This window comes from Macaca mulatta, chromosome 4 (assembly GCF_049350105.2).
Source record: "Macaca mulatta isolate MMU2019108-1 chromosome 4, T2T-MMU8v2.0, whole genome shotgun sequence".
Taxonomy (NCBI): Eukaryota; Metazoa; Chordata; class Mammalia; order Primates; family Cercopithecidae; genus Macaca; species Macaca mulatta.
The window spans coordinates 145,219,132-145,240,106 of NC_133409.1; the positions used below are offsets into that span (position 1 = coordinate 145,219,132).

Consider the following 20,975-nt stretch of genomic DNA (forward strand, 5'->3'; position numbering starts at 1 on the left):
ACATGGTGAAACCCCGTCTCTACTAAAAAATACAAAAAAACTAGCCGGGCGAGGTGGCGGGCACCTATAGTCCCGGCTACTTGGGAGGCTGAGGCAGGAGAATGGCGTAAACCCGGGAGACGGAGCTTGCAGTGAGCTGAGATCCGTCCACTGCACTCCAGCCTGGGTGACAGAGCGAGACTCTGTCTCAAAAATAAAATAAAATAAAATAAAATAATAATAAAGTATGTGTATCTCCTTTCTTTGGAGGTGTCTGCAAGAAACCAGTAACATGTTCTCATGGAAGAAAAAATGAGGCTGGACGCAGTGGCTCATGCCTGTGATCTCAACACTTTGGGAGGCTGAGTTGGGCAGATGGGTTGAGCCCAGGAGTTTGAGACAAGCCTGGACAACATGGTGAGACTCTGTATCTACAAAAAATACAAACAATTCGCCAGGTAAGGCTGAGCTGTAGTCTCAGCTACTCAGGAGGTTGAGGTGGGAGGATCACTTAAGCCTGGGAAGTTAAGGCTATAGTGAGCCGTGATTGTGCCACTGCATTCCAGTTTGGGTGACACAGCAAGACTCTGTCTCTCCCCAACCACTCCAAAAAATGGGTGTCTGGCAGCAGGATGGGAGGGAGATTTTCTAGTTTACCTTTTGTACTTTTCGAATTGTACCATGTGAATGTATTGCCTATCCAAAATTAAATCGCTGCTGTGGGAGTGGGTACTGACTGGGAGGGGGCACAAGGGAGCCGTCCGGGGCCCTGCACATCTTCTGAGCCTTTGTCCTGGATCTTGATGGTTACGTGGGTGAACACATGTGAAAAGTCATCAATCCATACACTTCAGTTCTGTGCACTTTATTTTAAATTATGCTTCACAAAAAGTGATGTATTTTAATGAAATGATAAAATACAGCCAGCCCTCCATATCTGTGGGTTCCATATCCATGGATTTAACCAACCACGAATCAAAAATATTTTTTAAAATGGATGTTTGCATCTGTACTGAATACATACAGACTTTAAAAAGAATCATTATTCTCCCAGCCTGAGGAACATGATGAAACCCCATATCTACCAAAAATACAAAAAATTAGCCGAGTGTGGTGGCAGTGTCTGTAGTCCCAGCTATTCAGGAGACTGAGGTGGGAGGATTGCTTGAGCCTGGGAGATGGAGACTGCAGTAAGCCGAGATCATGCCATTGCACTCCAACCTGGGTGAGGGTGTGAGACCCTGTCTCAAAAAAAAAAAAAAAAAAAATTCTCTAAACAATATAACCTAACAACTATTTACATACAAACACACACACACACACACACACACACATATATATACACACTTTTTTTTTTTTGAAACAGAGTCTCACTCTTTGTCACCCTGGCTGGAGTGCAATGGTGTGATCTCGGCTCACTGCAACCTCTGCCTCCCAGGTTCAAGTGATTCTCCTGCCTCAGCCTCTTGAGTAGCTGTGATTACATGTGCCTGCCACCACACTCGGCTAATTTTTTTTTTTTTTTTTAAATGGAGTCTTGCTCTGTCACCCAGCCTGGAGTGCAGTGGCGTGATCTCAGCTCACTGCAACCTCCCCCTCTTGGGTTCAACCATCCTTCTGCCTCAGCTTCCCCAGTAGCTGGGATTACAGGAGGGCACCACCACACTGAGCTTATTTTTATATTTTTGGTAGAGATGGGGTTTCGCTATATTGGCCAGGCTGGTCTCGAACTCCTGACCTTAAGTGGTCCACCCACCTCGGCCTCCCAAAATGCTGGGATTACAGGCGTGAGCCACCATGCCCAGCCTATTTGCATATTTTTTACAGTATATTAGACATTATAAGTAATCTAGAGATGATTTAAAGCAGCAGTCCCCAAACTTTTTGACACCAGGGACTGGTTTTGTGGAAGACAATTTTTCCATGGACGGGGGCATAAAACTGTTCCACCTCAGATCATCAGGCGTTATAGTCTCAAAAAGAGTGCACAGCCGAGATCCCTCGAATGCTCAGTTTGCAGTAGGGTTTGCGCTCCTCTGAGAATCTAATGCCCCTACTGATCTGACAGGAGGGGGAGCTCATGCGGTCATGCTAGCTTGCCAGATGCTTGCCTCCTGCTATGTGGCTCCATTCCTAACAGGTACAGGCTGGTACCGGTCCACGATCTGGGATTTGGGGACCCTCCCGATTTAAAGTATATGGAAGGATAGGCATAGGTTACATGCAAATACGATACCGTTTTATATCAGGGACTTGAGCACCCGAAGATTTTGGTATCCGCGGTGGGGAGTGGGGGTCCCAGAACCAATCTCCCATGGATAGCAAGGGATTATTGTATATTACAAATAATTTTGTTTATTTATTTATTTATTTATGTGCCATGGTGGTTTGCTGCACCTATCACCCAGTCATCTAGGTTTTAAGCCCTGTATGCATTAGCTATTTGTCCTAATGCTCTCCCTTTCCTTACCTCCACCCCCCCAAAATAATTTTAAAAATAAAGTCAGACCAGTATATATTGCCTTGCTCCACAAAAATAAATGTGTTTCTAAAAAGTTTACTCAAGCCCGTTTCTAGAAAGCGAAGCATAACTTCCAACTGGCTTCCATTGTAATGTCTAAGATGTATTCATGTACTGACTTCATTCAAGGAGTGCCAGTACTGGTGTTGGTCTGAGCACTAGGAGCCTGCTGGAGTGAACCCACCCACTCTCTGAGTCTGGGTTTGGTGATGGAAAGGGAAAAGGAGAGGTGAATTGAGTCTCCTTGAAAGACTTGAGAAATTAGAGCCCAGCACCAGGCGCAGTGGCTCATGCTTGTAATCCCAGCACTTTGGGAGGCCAAGGCGGGAGGATCACCTGAGTTCAGGAGTTCGAGACCAGCCTGGCCAACATGGTGAGACCCTGTCTCTACAAAAATACAAACATTAGCTGGGCATGGTGGCATGTGCCTGTAATCCCAGCTACTTGGGAGGCTGAGGCGAAGAATCACTTGAACCCAGGAGGTGGAGGTTGCAGTGAGCCAAGATTGTGCCATTGCACTCCAGCCGGGGTGACAGCAAAACTCCATCTCAAAAAAAAAAAAAAAAAAAAAAAAGAGAAATTAGAGCCCAGCAGAGAACACAGGAAGAGAAGTCAGCACTGCCTGATCGCTTCCACATCTGGGAGCTTGCTGGGCACTGTGCATGCTGGTACAACAGAAGTGACAAAGAATTCTTCTGAGAGGCAAGAGAGGAATTCAAAATTGGAAAACAGAACCATATACTAATAATCCACTCATTTGCTGAGCACTTTACCATTTTCTTTTCCTTTTCTTTCTTTCTTTTTTTTTTTAAATTTTTAAGACGGAGTCTTGCTCTGTCGCCCAGGCTGGAGTGCAGTGGCATGATCTTGGCTCACTGCAACCTCTGCCTCCCCAGTTCAAGTGATTCTCCTGCCTCAGACTCCTAAATAGCTAGGATTACAGGCATGCACCAGCACACCTGGCTAATTTTTGTATTTTTTAGTAGAGACAAGGTTTCGCCATGTTGGCCAGGCTGGTCTCAAATTTCTGGCCTCAAGTGATCTGCCCACCTCAGCCTCCCAAAGTGCTGGGATTACAGGTGTGAGCCACCGTGTCCAGCCCACTTTACTATTTGCTATATCCTTTTACACCTGTTACATAATTTGACTTTGAGATCACCCTATGAATGGATGAGGTGCATGTTCATCATCCCACCTTGTGAATGAGGAAGGAAGCTGAGACCTAGAGAGCAAAGTCACAGGAGGTGACAGAGCCGGTATTCAAACCCATGTTTTACAATTCTAAGTCTGATGTGCTCATTGCTGCTTTCCAGAGAGGTCTCAGATCATCTACACTGAGTTCTGGCTTCCCTATTTACCAGCTGTGTGATTTTAGGCAAGTTGCTGAACCTCTCTGTGCCTCCCTGTTCTCATTCTGTACAATGGAGCTGGTATAAGGATTACATGAGCCAATAAAAAGAAAGCACATGGTAAATGTTCATCAAAAATTAGCTTTTGTTTTTATTCCTAGAAAAAAAGAAAGTGAGACATGATGAGAATGGCAAAGATAAGAAATCTGAGAATCATAGAAGAGGGTGAGAAGAACAGTTCTAGCATGTCAGTGCTCAGTTCCCCCAGGCGTAAGAGTAGGAATAGGGTGACCAGGCAGAGGCCAGGGCAGGCCAGCAGTACCAATAGGAAGATGCCCTCATTCCCACCTTGGCCTTCAACCTGAAGAAGCTTATTGTTTCCCTAGGCCCAAATCTAGCTGGCAGCCAGCCCAGGACAAAGATTGAGGACAGGAGTGGGGAAAAGAGATGGATAAGGCATCTTGGCCACCCTCGAGGGGCTCATGGTCTGGTTGTACGATCAAGACAAGGCTATGTGAGCAAAGATGGCTTCTCTCAGTCTCGCCTGAATGCCAGGTTCCCTGTCCAGTGAGGTGCTGGTAAAAATGGAACAACTAACTCTTTGTTGGGGGATGAGAGGTCAGAGGGGCTGATATGCCGATTTTCATGTTTGCCAATTTCCATGGTGTAAATACTCTTATTGTGGCCATCTTCAAAAAGAAACAGGTCCTGGCATCAAGCCATGAGGGCGGGACAGGCAGTAAGGTGAGGACAAAAGTGTGGGGTCACGGTGAGAAGTTGGAGACCCGCATCCTGGTCCCTAAGAGAGTACACAGAGATGCTACATGCCTTGGACACATCATTTTACCTCTTTGACCTCCAGTCACCTCAAGGAAGAAAATGAAAACATACCGTGTTGGAGGGTGGACAGAGCTGGTGTGAATCCAGGCCAGAGGGTATTTTTCAAGCACTTGCTATGTGCTAAGCCCTGGGATACAGAGATGAATAACAGACGGTAGTGCTGGGGAAGTGGGAAGATGTGAAAGTCCCATGACCTCATCGACACAGTGGTGGCAATGATTAGTAAGTACGAGGTGATGGGCTTGTCGTGTCTGAGTCACACAATTCATTCTGTCAGTCCCCAGATCTTTTGTTTTGTTTTGTTTGAGACAGAGTCTCACTCTGTCACTGAGGCTGGAGTGCAGTGGTGCCATCTTGGCTCACTGCAACCTCTGCCTCCCAGGTTCAAGGGATTCTCCTGCCTCAGCCTCCCAAGTAGCTGGTACTACAGGCATGCACCACCATGCCCGGCTAATTTTTATATTTTTTGGTAGTGACAGGGTTTCACCATGTTGCCCAGGATGGTCTCAAACTCCTTACCTCATGTGATCCTCCCGTCTTGGCCTCCCAAAATGCTGGGATTACAGATGTGAGCCTGTATGTATTTCTTTATATCAGAAACTTTTAAAAGGTCATGAGCCCTATACACTCACCAGAATGTCTAAAATTATTAATTAAAAAAAAACAAACTTCAAACCTGACTACACCAAATGCATGAGCAGGGGGAACTGTCAAACATTGCTGGTAGGAATGCAAAATGGTACAACTGATAATGGAAAAGAGCATGGTAGTTTCTGATAAAGTTAGACACTTACTCAGTGACCCAATATTAGGTATTTACCTGACAGAAAAGAAAATGTGTGCTCACACAAACACTGAACATGAATGTTTATAGTTCATAGAAGTATTATTCATAATTGTCCCAAACTGGAAATAACCCAAGTGTACTTCACCTGGTAAAGAGATGAACAACTGTGATATGCCCATGCAATGGAATACTACTCAGCAATGAAAAAGGAATGAACTACTGACACGGGGAACAAAGTGAATGAATCTCAAATATATAATGCTGAGTAAAGGAAGCCAGGCTCAAAAAGCTGTGGTTCCATTTAAAGGACATTTGGAAAAGGCAAAATTATCAGTCAGAAACAGATCAATGGTTACCAGAGGCAAGGAGTAGGGGTGTGTGTTGACTACAAAGGGTGGCATGGGGACACTTACAGGGGGATTGTGGTGGTGGCTGTATGACTGTACTCTTCTGCCAAAACTTAGAAAATATACCAACAAGGGTGGATTTTACAGTCTGTAAATTACACCTCAGTAAACCTAACAATGACAACACAAAGGTTGTGTGCCCCGCTTCCCTCTTCTGACAGCTACCTCATTTTGTTCCACGGTGAAGCCACTCCCTATACTCCCACTCAGACTAACCCCCTGGAAAAGCTTAGGTACCAGTGCCGCAGTTTGACTCTGCTGTCACTGAGCCAGCTGCCTTCAGCATCATTGGCGAGTTTTAAAATGCTGATGCAGGGGCCGGGCGCGGTGGCTCACGCCTGTAATCCCAGCACTTTGGGAGGCCAAGGCGGGCGGATCACGAAGTCAGGGATTGACACCATCCTGGCTAACACGGTGAAACCCTATCTCTACTAAAAATACAAAAAATTAACTGGGCGTGGTGGCGGGCGCCCGTAGTCCCAGCTATTCAGGAGGCTGAGGCAGGAGAATGGTGTGAATCCGGGAGGCGGAGCTTGCAGTGAGCTGAGGTCGCGCCACTGCACTCCAGCCTGGGCGACAGAGCGAGACTCCGTCTCAAAAAAAAAAAAAAAAAAGAAGAAGAAGATCCAAAACTTCAGTCAATTCAGTGCTTTCTAACAAATGGATACCAGGCCGAGCGCAGTGGCTCACGCCTGTAATCCCAGCATTTTGGGAGGCCGAGGCGGGCGGATCACGACGAGGTCAGGAGACGGAGACCATCCTGGCTAACACGGTGAAACCCTGTCTGTACTAAAAATACAAAAAAATTAGCCGGGCGTGGTGGGCGCCTGAAGTCCCAGCTACTCAGGAGGCTGAGGCAGGAGAATGGCGTGAACCGAGGAGGCGGAGCTTGCAGTGAGCCGAGATGGCGCCACCGCACTCCAGCCTGGGCGACAGAGCGAGACTCCTTCTCAAAAAAAAAAAAGAAAGAAAAAAAAGAAAAAAAAATGCTGATGCAGGCTGTGCGCAGTGGCTCATGCCTGTAATCCCAGCACTTTGGGAGGCCGAGGCGGGTGGATCACCTGAGGTCAGGAATTTGAGACCAGCCTGGCCAACATGGTGAAATCCCGTCTCTACTAAAAATACAAAAATTAGCCAGCCATGGTAGTGCACGCCTGTAATCCCAGTTACTTGAACCTAGGAGGCAGAGGTTGCAGTGAGCCGAGATGGAGCCAGCCTGGGCGACAGAGCAAGAGACTCCATCTCAAAAAATAAAAATGAAAATAAAAAAGAAAATAAATAAAATGCTGACGCTGTCCGGGAGCGGTGGCTCATGTCTATAATCCCAATATTTAGGAGGCCATGGCAGGAGGATGCTTGAGCCCAGGAGCTTGAGGTCAGTCTGGGCAACATAGTGAGACCCCATCTCTACAAAAATTTCAAAAATTAGCTGGGCGTGGTGGCGTGTGCCTGTGGTTCCAGACATTCAGGAGGCTGAGGAAGGAGGATGGCTTAAATCCAGGAGGTCAAGGTTCTGGTGGGCTCTGATCACACCACTGCACTCCAGCCTGGGTGACAGAGCAAAACCCTGTCTCAAATAAACAAACACTCTACAAGAGGGAAGTGGCCTCAGGTTGGAGGCAGGCAAGCTGTTGAGCCTGTGATGGGACAAAAACCTGTGACTCATCCATGCTTCCTCCTTTCAGGGCAGAGCCCAGAAATGGCTGGACCTGCTGAGAGCAGCTGAGGGTGTTCTGGCCACTGCTGGGGCCACTCCATGTGACCTGCTGACCACTGCCACCCCCTGGTGGTCTCTTATGAAAAAGCATCCTCACCCACCAGCGAGGTGGGGATGAGGGAACAGGGATGCTCCTCCCATCCCCCTTCCTCCCACCATTCACCTTTCCCTCTTGTCTTCCCAGCTTTCTTCACTCTCTTTCCCTCTCCTTTCCTTCTCACTCTCCTCCCCTCTCTGCTTGTCTTATTGTTCTGCTACATAATGGAAAGAGCTTTGACCTTAGTTCACTGGGTTAAAACCTGGCTCTCGCATCTATGAGTTACATGACCAATTGAACCAATTACTAAACGTCTCTGAGTCGGTGTTCTCATCTGGAAATGGGGATAACTATGGATGGTAAAATGACATAATCCACATAAAACACGTTGCACAGAGCCTGGCCAATAGATGTTTATTATTTTTATTATTATTACTACTATCATGACTGGCACTTGATAGGGGCTCAACCATCGGTTGTGGTAGTTTGCTTTCTTTATTCTTCATCCCAGGTAACCCAGGCTGTATATTAGACTCCAGTGTGTACTCTTAAAAAGTACACATGCGTCTGCACACGTATGTTTATTGCGGCACTATTCACAATAGCAAAGACTTGGAATCAACCCAAATGTCCATCAGTGACAGACTGGATTAAGAAAATGTGGCACATACACACCATGGAATACTATGCAGCAGTAAAAAAGGATGAGTTTGTGTCCTTTGTAGGGACATGGATGCAGCTGGAAACCATCATTCTCAGCAAACTATCGCAAGAACAGAAAACCAAACACCGCATGTTCTCACTCATAGGTGGGAACTGAACAATGAGATCACCTGGACTCGGGAAGGGGAACATCACACACCGGGGCCTATCATGGGGAGCAGGGAGTGGGGAGGGATTGCATTGGGAGTTATACCTGATGTAAATGACGAGTTGATGGGTGCTGGCGAGTTGATGGGTGCAGCACACCAACATGGCACAAGTATACATATGTAACAAACCTGCACGTTATGCACATGTACCCTAGAACTTAAAGTATAATAAAAAAAAAAAGTACGCATGCGTCAGGTACAGTGGCTCACACCTGTAATCCCAACACTTTGGGAAGTGGAGGTGGGAGCATCACTTGAGGCCAGGAGTTTGAGACCAGCCTGGGTAACATGGTGAAATCCCATCTCTACAAAAAATAAAAAAATTAGCTAGGCACAGTGGCACACACCTATAGTCCCAGCTACGTGGGAGGCTGAGGTGGGAGGATCGCCTGAGCCTGGGAGATGGAGACTGTAGTGAGCCATGTTTGTGCACTCCAGCCTAGGCAACAGAGTAAGACTCTATCTCAAAAAAAAAAAAAAAAAAAAAAAAAAAAGACCCCGTGCCTCCCCCATCGCAGACCAATTAACTGGTTGGTGGTGCTTCAGTACAGGCATTGTTTTCTACATTTTAAAATTAATTTACTATGTGTTTTTCACCAGTACTCTTTAAAAGCTCCCCGGGAGACACAAATGAGCAGCCCCGGTTGAAAACCACACTCTGGTACCACCAGTCCGGGGTTACCTGGGGCTTTCCCAGTTTCAGCACTGGAAGTCCCATGGCCCAGGAGCCCCCTCCCCGCAAGGCAAACTGAGACACTTGGTTGTCCCCTTTCTAGAAAGGAATGGACCCATATTTTCTGCCTCCCAGATCGGGACACATGGCCTGAGCGCAGATGGCTGAATCAATTCTGTGAAAGCACCCCTTGGGGCAGTGGGTCCTGAGGCCACAGGGTCAGTCTGTGGCAGGAGCTGGGTTCAGGGTGGGGAGAGGTGGGCAGGAGAGTGGCTGGCAGTGGCTCAGTCGGACAGGTCCCCATCGTTGGGCCAGCTGGGACTCCATCCACTGGCCGCCCGCTCCATGGCCTTCACCCAGCGGCCCTTCAGCTCCTCCGTCTCGGCCTTGAAAGTGTAGAGTTGGCCTGACTGCTGTAGCTGGAAGACCCGAGGGTCCCCCTGGGGCCCAACGGTCACCTGGTAGCCCAGCAGGGGGATGGAGGTGTGAGCCCTCATGTCCTGGGGGGAGGAGAGAGCAGTGGGCCACTATCCTCTCTCAGTCCTACTGCCCCAGATAGCCATTGTGAAGGTAACAGCCACTCACGCACAGCTCACACCTCAAACCCCCATGGGTTGGGGGTGGGCTGGTGAAGGCCATTGAGGAAGAGGAGAGAAGAAATGGCTGCCTCTGAGGGCAAAGCAGTGGTGACCTAGAGTCAGGGCCCAATTCTGAAACTTACTAACCTTGAGACTCCAGGATACCACATCCTCATTGGGCCTCAGTTTCCCTATCTGACATATGGAGCTAGCAATATTCACCGCTGACCCCCACCATACACATGCTGTGGGAAGGCCAGGGCCTGGTGGGGGATGGGTAGGTGGTGGCCTTACCTGAGGGGCAGCGTAGACATAGAGCACAAGGGGGTCATCTCGAGGGATCACACACCAGCCCCGGGGGCCACTCTTGCCCCACTTGTCCCCGATGAGCTGCAGGAAGCTGCACATCAGGCTCTGGTCAGGCGTGGCTGAGGACCCTTTCTAAAACCAGAAGGAGGGACTGTCAGGGAACAGAGCAGCCGCAAGTGCCAGATGTTGGTCTGGGGGCTTGACAATTACTATCTCCAATCCTTACAGCAGTACTGAATGGAGAGGTCCTTGGTCCTTGAGACTCAGAAAGTCCCATCAAGTGCCTGTGGTCACACAGCTAGCTGGCCAGTGGCAGAGCTGCGGCCAAACGCCAGCCTGCCTGAACCTGTCGTGTGTGTGCCCACAAGGGGCAGGTGCCGGGAGGGTGCCTGGAGCTGCTCCAGGAAACAGAATTGGGCCTCGAGAAGGGGCTGAGCATCTCCAGCAGCAGGCTGTGTTGCCTATCGGTCAGGGGGGTCCTGGGCCTGGAAGAATGAGGAGGATTGGAAAGGGGGCAGATGCTCATGGAAAGAGGCCAACTTTTTTTTTTTGAGATGGAGTTCCGCTCTTGTTGCTCAGGCTGGAGTGCAATCGTGCAATCTCGACTCATTGCAACCTCCACCTCCCGGGTTCAAGAGATTCTCCTGCCTCAGCCTCCTGAGTAGCTGGGATTACATGCATGCACCACCATGCCCGGATGATTTTTTTTTTTTTTTTTTTTTGTATTTTTAGTAGAGACGGGGCTTCACCATGTTGGCCAGGCTGGTCTTGAACTCCCGATCTCAGGTGATCCATCCACCTTGGCCTCCCAAAGTGCTGGGATTACAGGTATGAGCCATCCCACCTGGCCAAAAGAGGCCAACTTGAACCTGGGAGTGAATCTCAGCTGGCACAGGCTGGACCTTCTCCCACCTCCCAGGGACAGTAGGATATCAACCTGGCCTTCATGAGGGAGGGGCAGTGGATGGTGGTACCGATGCTGGGCTGGGTGACATTGTATATGTTGTGCTTAGCTGAGCACAGTTGTACCCCCACAAGGGAGCACCTGTGGGGGCAAGTGTGGCTCAGTGAGGCCCCCAGGGCAACAGAAAGAACATCTGTGGCTGAGATCAGAGAGCTGGCTCCTAACTTGCTGTGTGATCTTGGGCAAGTCACTTCTCCAGCCCTGGGTCTCCATGGGATAAGACTGACTGGCTCCTGGAGTCCCTTCCAGTTAGAATGGAGTCTCCAATCTGTCTGACCTGGAGCCTCAGTGTTCCCATCTGTAAAATGGAATTAGTGACCAGCTCTTGTCACCCTGGGACTGTTGGGGCAGGACGTGGGGATGTGAACAGGAGCTGTCCAGAGGGGGCGTACTATTGGATGAGGACATAGAGGAAGCGCAGAAGAATGTGGATGACAGCCTGCAGCCAAAGGGTACCTCCATTTGGTGACAGGCTCCGCACTGCCTGGGCTGTGGGGAGAGACCCGGGTCTGTGGGCAGAGAGAGGAGGAGGGATTGGAGGGAGGGTGTGACCACAGCTGGCTTATTCCTCAGCACTGGACAGTGTCAGCCCAGGGTGGTTACTGGGCACACATTCCCTGAAAAGAGGACGGATGGTGAGCATGGGGACAGTGGCCCTCACCTCCAGGATGCCCCGCCTCTTGTCCTCCTTGGCCTCAGGGAGCACGTTTCCAGTGAGGAACGTGTAGCAGTGGAGGCAGACTCGGTTTTGCCTATTGTCGTTATATTTCAGCTCGGCCCGGTAGTCGGAGCACCTGGCACACACCACCTGAGGAGGACACACACACGGGGGCGTGGGGCTGAGACCAGGCACCGGAGGGCTGGGCTCCTGCCTTGGCGGGCAGGTGGGGGCATGAGAGCAACCAGGAACTGGGGGAGGAAAAGAAAGCTTCGAGAGTGGAATGGAGGCAGAGCGGGAATGGTGCCCGATGCTGGTGAGGCCCAACTGCCTGGAGGCTGCAGTGCATGGGGGAGCTCAGACTCGGGGCTCTTAGGCTGAGAGTTCAAGACCCGGCCTCCATCACAAGGGCCATAACTTCTCTCTCCTCCAGGTTCCCTCCGAGTGAGGGTAACCGTGAACCCAAGGGCTTGCCCCAGACAGACCTCTGCATCTGATTCACTTTTCCAAGTGCTGTCCTCTCTGCCATCTCACCTGACTCTCCCAAAGACCCCCCCAGGTAAGCAGGGCCCAGCTTTTGTCCTCTCCTGACCCTGAGAGCCACACTGTTAACTGGCAGACAGGCCCTCCACAAACAGGGTGTGTCTTTCAAGACCCACAGTTTAGCTTTAAGACTCAGGTGGACTTTGTATTCTGCGCCATCATGGAGTCAAGTGTATGTTCATCTAAAAATGATAGGCTGGTTGTTTTTACATGGGTACTCTGTGGAGCGGGGCCCACCCTCAGTTCACCACGAAGACATCCCCCCAAGGCTGACATGGATCATGTTGGGAGACCAGGTAAAAGGGGCCTGGGAAGACTCAGAGAGGAACTCTGGGTGCCTCAAGGCATGACTGCAAGGAAGACTTGGCACCACGGGGAGCCCAGATGTGGGCTTGGAGATGGAGCGCAGGAGAAAGGGGCAGAGCGGGGAGTGTTGTTCGTCAGGCAGCCCCAGCCCTCAGGGAGCTCCTCTGTGTGCCTAGCACAGAGCATGGCCTGGCAGGGATGTGGAGAAGAAGGCCTGGCCCTGCCCCACCCTGACAAGGATTCCCGTCTGGCAGGCAGGGGAGACAGAAACTGGCACCCGAACCACCGAAAGGATGACTCACTGGCTCAGCAGGCACGAAGGTCTGCACAGGCACGAGAAACCCACGGTCAGGGCACAGCCCCACACGGGGCTTTGGTTACCTTAGGAGCATTTTATTTTTTTATTGAGAGATTTCAATGTTTAAATATAATTAGTAAATTGTTTTCCTCTAACAACTTTTAATTTTGAAAAACTTCAAACCGACAAATTGAACAAATAATACAATGATACCACCCACTGAATTCACTAATTATTAACATTTGTGCCACATTTGCTCTCTGTCTGTCTCTATGTGTGTGTATTTTATTTTTTTCTGATCCGTTTGAGGATAAATGACAGTCATCATGACACCTCACCCTTATATATGTAGCTGGTGTCTCCTAAGAACAAGCCATTCTTCTACCTATCACAGTGTCATGGTCACACTCAGGAAATTTCACATTGATACAGTATTATTATTTTTATTTTTTTGAGATGGAGTTTTGCTCTTGTTGCCCAGGCTGGAGTACAGTGGCGCGATCTGGGTTCACTGCAACCTCCACCTCCTGGGTTCAAGCGATTCTCCTGCCTCAACCTCCCGAGTTGCTGGGATTACAAGTGTACACCACCACACCCGGCTAATTTTTGTATTTTTAGTAGAGATGGGGCTGTTGGCCAGGCTGTTCTTGAACTCCTGGCCTCAGGTGATCCGCTCACCTTGGTCTCCCAAAGTGCTGGGATTACCGGTGTGAGCCACTGCACCCAGCTGATATAATATTATTATCTAGATATGTTACAAAATCAAATATCTCCCAATGGTCCCAAGAGCGACCTTGATGGCTTTATTTTACCCCAGAAAGAATCCAAGCAAGGATCATACATTTAGTTTAGTTGTGAGAATATTTTCTATCTTAAGCTGGAAGGCAGCTACATGGGTGTTGTTATTCTTTGTGCCTCTTTGTAGTTCACTATTTTAAGTAATTTTTAAAGAACTACTTTCAGTCACACGTGTGAATCAGTTCAACTCTTATTTACAGATGTGAATCACCAGGAACAGTAGCCAATCCCCACATCCTTTCTATTTGGCTTCGGGATGTTAACTCATCACTGACATCTGAATGCAGGTGTGTTCCCAGTCCTAGAAATGGACTGTGTCCTGATTGCAGTTTAACACGTTTTGGGGACACCTCCCTGACTGGCCCCAACCTGTCCAGCTAGACTCCTCCTGTCCTCTAGAGGTCATCAAAGACTGAGGTTGCAAAGGGCTTCTCTGTTTGCAGAGTAAACAGAGGGGGTTGTGATGTCAACAGAGTACAGCTCAAGTACAGCAGATGCTTAAAAAGCAAAGCGAGATCTGCCTCTGATAACGGGGCCTGGGTTGATAAGAGGAGGAACTGGAGGGACACAGTTCCTTCCTCAAGAAGCTGGTAGCTCACCTGCACTGGATGCCCTACCTGAGCTATGGAGGAGGGGGAAAGAGAAAGAGGAGAGAGAAGGGAGAGAATGTTTTTTGGTTGAATCCTCACTGCCACACTGGAGGTGGGTTTCATGATCCCCATGGTGGAGGTAAGGAAACTGAGGCCTGAACCAGTAGGCAGAGTTGGCAACAGAATCCATCAGGTGCCAGGGTGCTGAGGGCTTGCAGAGAAGAGAGGACAGTTAGCCAAAGCAGGTAGAGAAGAGAGGATGACAGGGGTGTGTGGGTGCACAGTGGGCATGGGCCTGGGGTGGTGGTGGGGCAAGGCCTGAGGGGGTACGGGGCTGGATGACCCACCACTGGAACTGGAGACCATTTCCTAGCTCTGGGTCTCAGGGTGATGGAAAATGATGATAAGAAGGCAGATAAATTCATAGGATCAGCTTCAGAGGTGCCTTGAACAAGTAATTAAATCCTCAATGGGTCTCATTTTCCCATTTATAAAACGGGAGCATAGCAGCCCCCTGAGGTGTGCTGTGAGGGCCAGATGAGCTAGTGCCCAACGCCACTGGGCTGCACTGGTTGAAGCCAGCAGATTTGGCCAGGATGGGGACAGCAGGGCCTGAGCTGGGAGGGTAGAGGCCCAGGTGGGGCAGGTAGAGGCCTAAATGGGATAGGTGGAGGCCTGGGTGACACAGGTAAAAGCCTAAGTGGGACAGGTGGAGGCCTGGGTGACACAGGTGGAGGCCTAGGTGGGACAGGTGGAGGCCTAGGTGGGGCAGGTGGAGGCCTGGGTGACACAGGTAGAGGTCTAGGTGGGACAGGTAGAGGCCTAGGTGGGACAGGTAGAGGCCTAGGTAGGGCAGGTGGAGGCCTAGGTGGGGCAGGTGGAGGCTGAGGTGGGGCAGGTGGAGGCTGAGGTGGGGCAGGTGGAGGCCTAGGTGGGACAGGTGGAGGCCTAGGTGGGACAGGTGGAAGCTGAGGTGGGACAGGTGGAGGCCTAGGTGGGACAGGTGGAGGCCTGGGTGGGGCAGGTGGAGGCTCAGGTGGGAAAGGTGGAGGCCTGGGTGGGACAGGTGGAGGCCAAGGTGGGGCAGGTGGAGGCCTGGGTGACACAGGTGGAGTCCTGGGTGGTGCAGGTGGAGGCTGAGGTGGGACAGGTGGAGGCCAAGGTGGGGCAGGTGGAGTCCTAGGTGGGACAGGTGAGGCCTAAGTGGATCAAGGGGAGGCCTAGGTAGGAAAGATGGAGGCCTGGGTGGGGCAGGTGGAGGCAGGAGTGCTGGCAGGAGTACTCACATAGCCGCAGGCCCGGCAGTGGTGGCGACGGCGCGTCAGAGCGTTGAAGGGCTCCTGGCAGCGCATGCACATGGTCACCATTTTGTCCCGGACCCACTGTGGTGCTCGGAGGCCCAGCTCCTCAGACTGCAGCTGTGGGTTAAGGGGAGTTGGGCAGGAATGGGCCTTTGGTGACCCTCTTCTGCCCATCCTCCGAGGACCGGAGGCCTTGTGTCCACCTGCTGTGGCAGGGATTCTGTGTGTTGGGCTTCCCTGGGGCTTTCACAGGAGGCTGACTGACCTGATCAAGGCCTTATGATAGATTAGTTACCATTATTCCCATTGTATAAGTGAGGAAACTGAGACCCAGAGAGGTCAAATGACTCAGCAGTCACCCAGCAAGCCAGAGTTGAGCTCAAATCTGAACTCAAACCACAGATATCCTCCCCAGCCCCTACCCCACTCACCTTCCATCTTCCCTGAGACTTTACATTTGTCAGATACCTTCAAACCCAAAACCCTGCTGCCCCCTGCGGCTACAGAGACATGAAACCCTTCCCCATGACAGCTGTACAGAGAGGCTCCCAAAGGAAGCGTTGCTAACGGGGAATGCTCAGGCACTGAGTCGGGGGATGCGCTGTGAGGGCTTCCCCTGGTCCCTTCAGTCTCTCCTGGCAGGTGACACTCCCTGTCCCTCCAAGCTGGTACAAGTAGAACAGAGAGGGAACAAGCTCTGTTTGGGTTGGTGGCTCCAGCAACGGATGAAAAAGCTTTCATTTACCTCCTGCTCCTGGGTGTCTCCCTCAGGCCCCTGGGCCGCCGCCTTGAAGGTTTCATTCCGCTTCTCAATTTGGTCAACAGCTGCTTGGAAGGCCTGGGGTGCAGGGAGAGGGAGGGTTGGGGCTTGAGTTGTGGGAGGGAGGGGTTGCTCCTCGGTCCATCCAGCCACACATGCAACAGACAGGGCTGAAAGCCCACTGGGTGCCAGACGCTGGATTCTACACACACACAGGCCACCTTATCAGAGGAGAAACTACCAACCCCAGGTTACAAATGTACAAACTGAGGCTCAGAGAGGGTAAGTGACTGGCCCTGGACTGCCCAGCTGGGCAATGAGAAGCAGCAAGATAGGAACCCAGATCTGTCTCCAAACTACCACAGAGCAGCTCCTTAGGAAGAGCAGGGAGCAGCTGGGCACACGCAGGTGTGGGAGCGTGCACACGCAGGTGTGGGAGCGTGCACACACACACGCACACACACACAAACACAGACACACAAACATATACACACAAAGACACATACACACATGCACGTACACACACATACACACAAACACATGCACACACATGCATGCACAGAAACACACATATACATAAACACACACATACACACATGCATGCACACACACAAACACACACAGACATGCACACACGGATGCACAAACATGCATACACACATGCACACACACACATGCATACACACACCACTCCCTGCCCCTCAGCCCGAATAGGTTAGGGAGAATCCCAGGAGCTTCATCAAGATAACCCATTACTGCGAAAGAAAAAAAAAAAAAAAGAGAAAGGAAAAAGACTCCCGGAAGGCCTGGAGCGTTCCCATACCTGCATCCAGGAAATCTTTTCCTCCTGGGACCTGCTCGGAAAGTGAACACAGGTGTTGAGGAGATCAGCCCCTCCCAGTTTTCCCGCCTGGCCCTGGGCTGCCACCCAGCTGCTTTACCGGGCTTGCAGCTCCAGAGTGCGCTGCTTCCCAGACACCAGGAAGGAGTGGGGGAACTCAGCGTCCATCAGCTCCCGCACCTGCCAAGAGGAGGGAGGCAACCAGCTCAGACTCGCCATCCCCCGGGTCCCAGGCGCAGCACTGGAGAGGGGAGGGAGGTGGATTGTGTCCAAGGGACAATTCATATTCGAGAGACAGGGATGCAGAGCTTGTTCGCCACCTCCCTAATCCTGTTGAGCCAAGCAAATGCTCCTACAACTGGGCCTCCCTCCAAGCAAATGGACCTATGGCTCCTGGAATTTTAGCAGCAGCTAAGTTGACCCAGTGTGAGGTGGAGATGACAATTTCTGACAATAGATTCAACAAAAAAGGGGCAAAAGAAGGATTCCACCCCAGGTTTTCAGCCCCCAAAGGTAAGATGGAAGAACATCTATTTCCATCCTACCCCCAGAGTCCTGTAAGCGCACTTCCTCCAGACAGCATGGAGAGAGATTTGCAAAGAGAACCGAAGACACAGGCCGAGAGCACAAGAGCCTCTGTGCGGGGGAACTTCGTTGCCATTCAATTCCTCGAACACTTGAACTCCTCTGCTGCCTCCCATGCGGTGGCCAGGTCTTTGCACACTTCCAGGGCGGCTCACCATAACCCAGACAGCACTGAGTACAAGCACATCCTTCCCCAGCTTAGTCCTAGTCTGCAGCCTCACTCCCCAGTCTTTGCCTTAGAGGGGGCTGATGTGATTTGGATTCGATGCCCTTGGCACTGGGGAGGTGGTCATGTGGAAAGAGGTATTTGGGAAAGAGCCAAATACCTCTTTGTGTGCAAGGGATGAGGGGCTGGATCTGGCCAAAATGGGACAGACCTGTGGCTCACAGGCCAGTTAGGAAGCGACATCATAGACGGCCCCGGCCTGCCCAGGCGCACTGGAGAGACAAAAGAGGTTTCTAATTGAGTCAGGGAGAGGGGAAAGGGAAAAGAAGGGAGAAATCCCAGGTTTGCAGTCCAGAAATAGGAAGAAATATCATGCTTTTGACAGAAAAAAGGGAACTGGGAGCTCCTGACCTGAGGGTCTAGGCTGCCCCAGGGATGTTCATACAGAGGCTTCCAGCTCCCCAGCAGGTTTCGAGAGGAGTTTCCCAAGCTCTGCTAAGCTGAGCCTCAACCACTCTCCCCAGGGCTGGGTCAATTCAATCCCCTGCTAGTCCATACTGTACCTTTGTAATAATTAGAAAAGGACAGCCTTCCTCAAAACACTTTACTGACATCTGTTGGCAAACTGGCATAATACCTAGATATTGTTGGAACAAGACATTTGACTGCCATCTGCCGGACAATTCTCACCATAAATATACCATCTATGATATTGTATCAAAATCTGCTAATCTGCAGTTGGCTGCAGAAGACAACCTCTTAGATGAGGTATCCTTGTGCAGTGTACAACCTGCACAACTGTACATGGAGCCTCTGGATATGTGTGCCCACACCCCTTCCTTCTTCCCAGGCTGGTCCTGTGTGGGATGGCAAAACTGCTAAGACCAAGTCAGACCTTGGGGAGAATCAGCTGCTGTGAACTAGGCCTCCCTGACACCTAGGAAGGAGGAGGCCAGGGAGTCATGGGCCAATAGGAACCATCATGATGGTCAAAGGCGAGATTTGCCTCCAAATCTTAGACTCAGAAAATAGTTCCTGCACAGAAGTAGGGTGAGTGGACAGCTCTGCGCTTGCCAAGCCCATGCCATCCAGGAGAGGGTGCTCTGCGGCTGCTGGAGTATCAGACATGCTAGCCAAGACTAGCAGACTCCAGAAACCCAGCACACACAGGGCCGGTGAGCTCTCAACACACACCCAAAGCATCTGATGCTCTCAGGCTCGGCTCTCTCTGTTTTCTCTCTATGACTCTGTTTTGGTTTCTATATTTCTTAGCCTTCCTATCTGTCGATCTCTATTTTTCTATGCCTGGGCCTCTGACAGTCCTTTGGCAGGGCCACCTGTCTCCATTTCTCTGTCTGTAGCTCTCCATAAACCTGCCTTTCTCAGCCTCATTCACCAAGGACTCCAGACATACAAGCCTGCACACGCCCTGGTCTATGGGACATTCTGGTCCCTTTAGGATGGAAAGCTAGATGCCAGGGCCAGGGCTGCACTGGTAAAAGACTTCAGTCAGCTCAGGTGTAGGGGTGAGCTGTGAACCCATGTTCCCTCATCAGCCTTCATCATTCCCAGGCTGCACGCCACCCCCAGGCCCTGGATTGCTCCAAATGCCAAGCAACCCCAGTCAGGAGCAGGGAACGGGCTCTTTTGCTGGGGTCTCTGGAGGCCCCAGGGGCTCTAGAGGGTAGAGCATTCTGGTTCAACTCCTGCCTGCAGCTCCCTTCTGGGGCTGAAGCAGGTAGGGGTGATGGTGGATGAGAGAGTGCCAAAATGGGCCACACCAGACCTCTGCTTCTTCCAGCCCCAGCCCTCAGGACACACCAGGACTCAGGAGCCAGCAGAGACGGGTGGTTAGGAAGCTTCTCTGACCATGTCCTCCATGATGCCAGAAATCCCATCAGAGGCTTTAACCCTCTGGATTGAAGCCTTAATAGGCGACAGCAGAGCGTGGTGATTAGATGCAGAAGCGCCAGCCTTTGTTACACCTGCATCTAAATCCTGGCTTGGTCACTCAAACTAGCATTTGCGATATGACCTTGAAGCAAGTTACTTAAGTTAGAAAGGTTTTCTAGGGCCTTGGTTTTCTCATGTTTAAAAATGGGATTAACTACAGATACACTCACACACAGGCAGGCTGTACCAGGCTATTCACTGCAGCCTCATTTGCAGCTGCTGACAACTGAAAACAATCTAAGTGTCTCTCAGCAGAAGACTGAAGAAATTCCGGTGCATCCGCACAGTGGGACGCAATGCAGCTGGGCAGAAGGATGAGGAAGCTCTCAAGTACAGGGACACCTCAGTCTCCAGCATTTGCAGTTAGTTAAAACAAGCAAAGTGCAGAAAAATGTGTAGAGTATACCACTGCTTCTGGTATAAATGAGGAAACAAGCCTATTATATATTATTTGTTTGCTAGGCGAAGGCCACCTCTGGAGGGCCTCACAAGAAGCAAGGGTTGCCTTCAGGAAGGGGACCTAAGGATAGAGTGGGAGGAGACTTTCTTTTTTTTTTTTTTTTTTTTTGAGACGGAGTCTCGCTCTGTCACCCAGGCTGGAGTGCAGTGGCACGATATCGGCTCACTGCAAGCTCCACCTCCCGGGTTCACGCCATTCTCCCACCTCAGCCTCTGAGTAGCTGGGACTACAGGCGCCCGCCACCACGCCCGGCTAGTTTTTTGTATTTTTAGTAGAGACGGGGTTTCATCATGTTAGCCAGGATGGTCTCGATCTCCTGACCTCGTGATCCACCCACCTCGGCCTCCCAAAGTGCTGGGATTATAGGCTTGAGCCACCGCGCCCGGCCGAGACTTTCATTGTATATATTTTTTATATTATTTGACTTTAGAATGTGTATAATCTGTATTTTTTAAGTAGTAAAATTAAAATATTTTTAAAAGATAAAAAACAGGCTGGGTGTGGTGACTCACACCTGTAATCCCAGCACTTTGGCTAAGGCAGGTGGATCACTTGAGGTCAGGAATTTGAGACCAGCCTGGGCAATGTGGTGAAACCCCATCTCTCCTACCAAAAATACCAAAATTGGCCGGGCATGGTGGCTTGCACCTGTAGTCCCAGCTACTTGGGAGGCTGAGGCAGGA

General features: G+C 50.6%; 1 protein-coding gene across 7 annotated transcripts in view; it reads right to left on the reverse strand.

Annotated features, from left to right (window-relative positions):
* Nucleotides 1-828: 828 nt before the first annotated feature.
* FGD2 (FYVE, RhoGEF and PH domain containing 2) overlaps nucleotides 829-20,975 on the reverse strand; it is a 33,164-nt gene continuing 13,017 nt past the window's right edge. For 2 of the 7 annotated variants that reach the window (XM_028846893.2, XM_077999091.1), the window contains 7 exons: nucleotides 17,229-17,308; nucleotides 17,111-17,141; nucleotides 16,273-16,365; nucleotides 15,513-15,644; nucleotides 11,695-11,841; nucleotides 10,055-10,201; nucleotides 8,029-9,682 (listed from right to left, as the gene is read on the reverse strand). In XM_028846893.2, coding sequence (XP_028702726.2) covers nucleotides 9,467-9,682; nucleotides 10,055-10,201; nucleotides 11,695-11,841; nucleotides 15,513-15,644; nucleotides 16,273-16,365; nucleotides 17,111-17,141; nucleotides 17,229-17,308 — 846 coding nt within the window. In that variant the 3' untranslated portion in view covers nucleotides 8,029-9,466. 7 annotated transcript variants of the gene reach the window in all.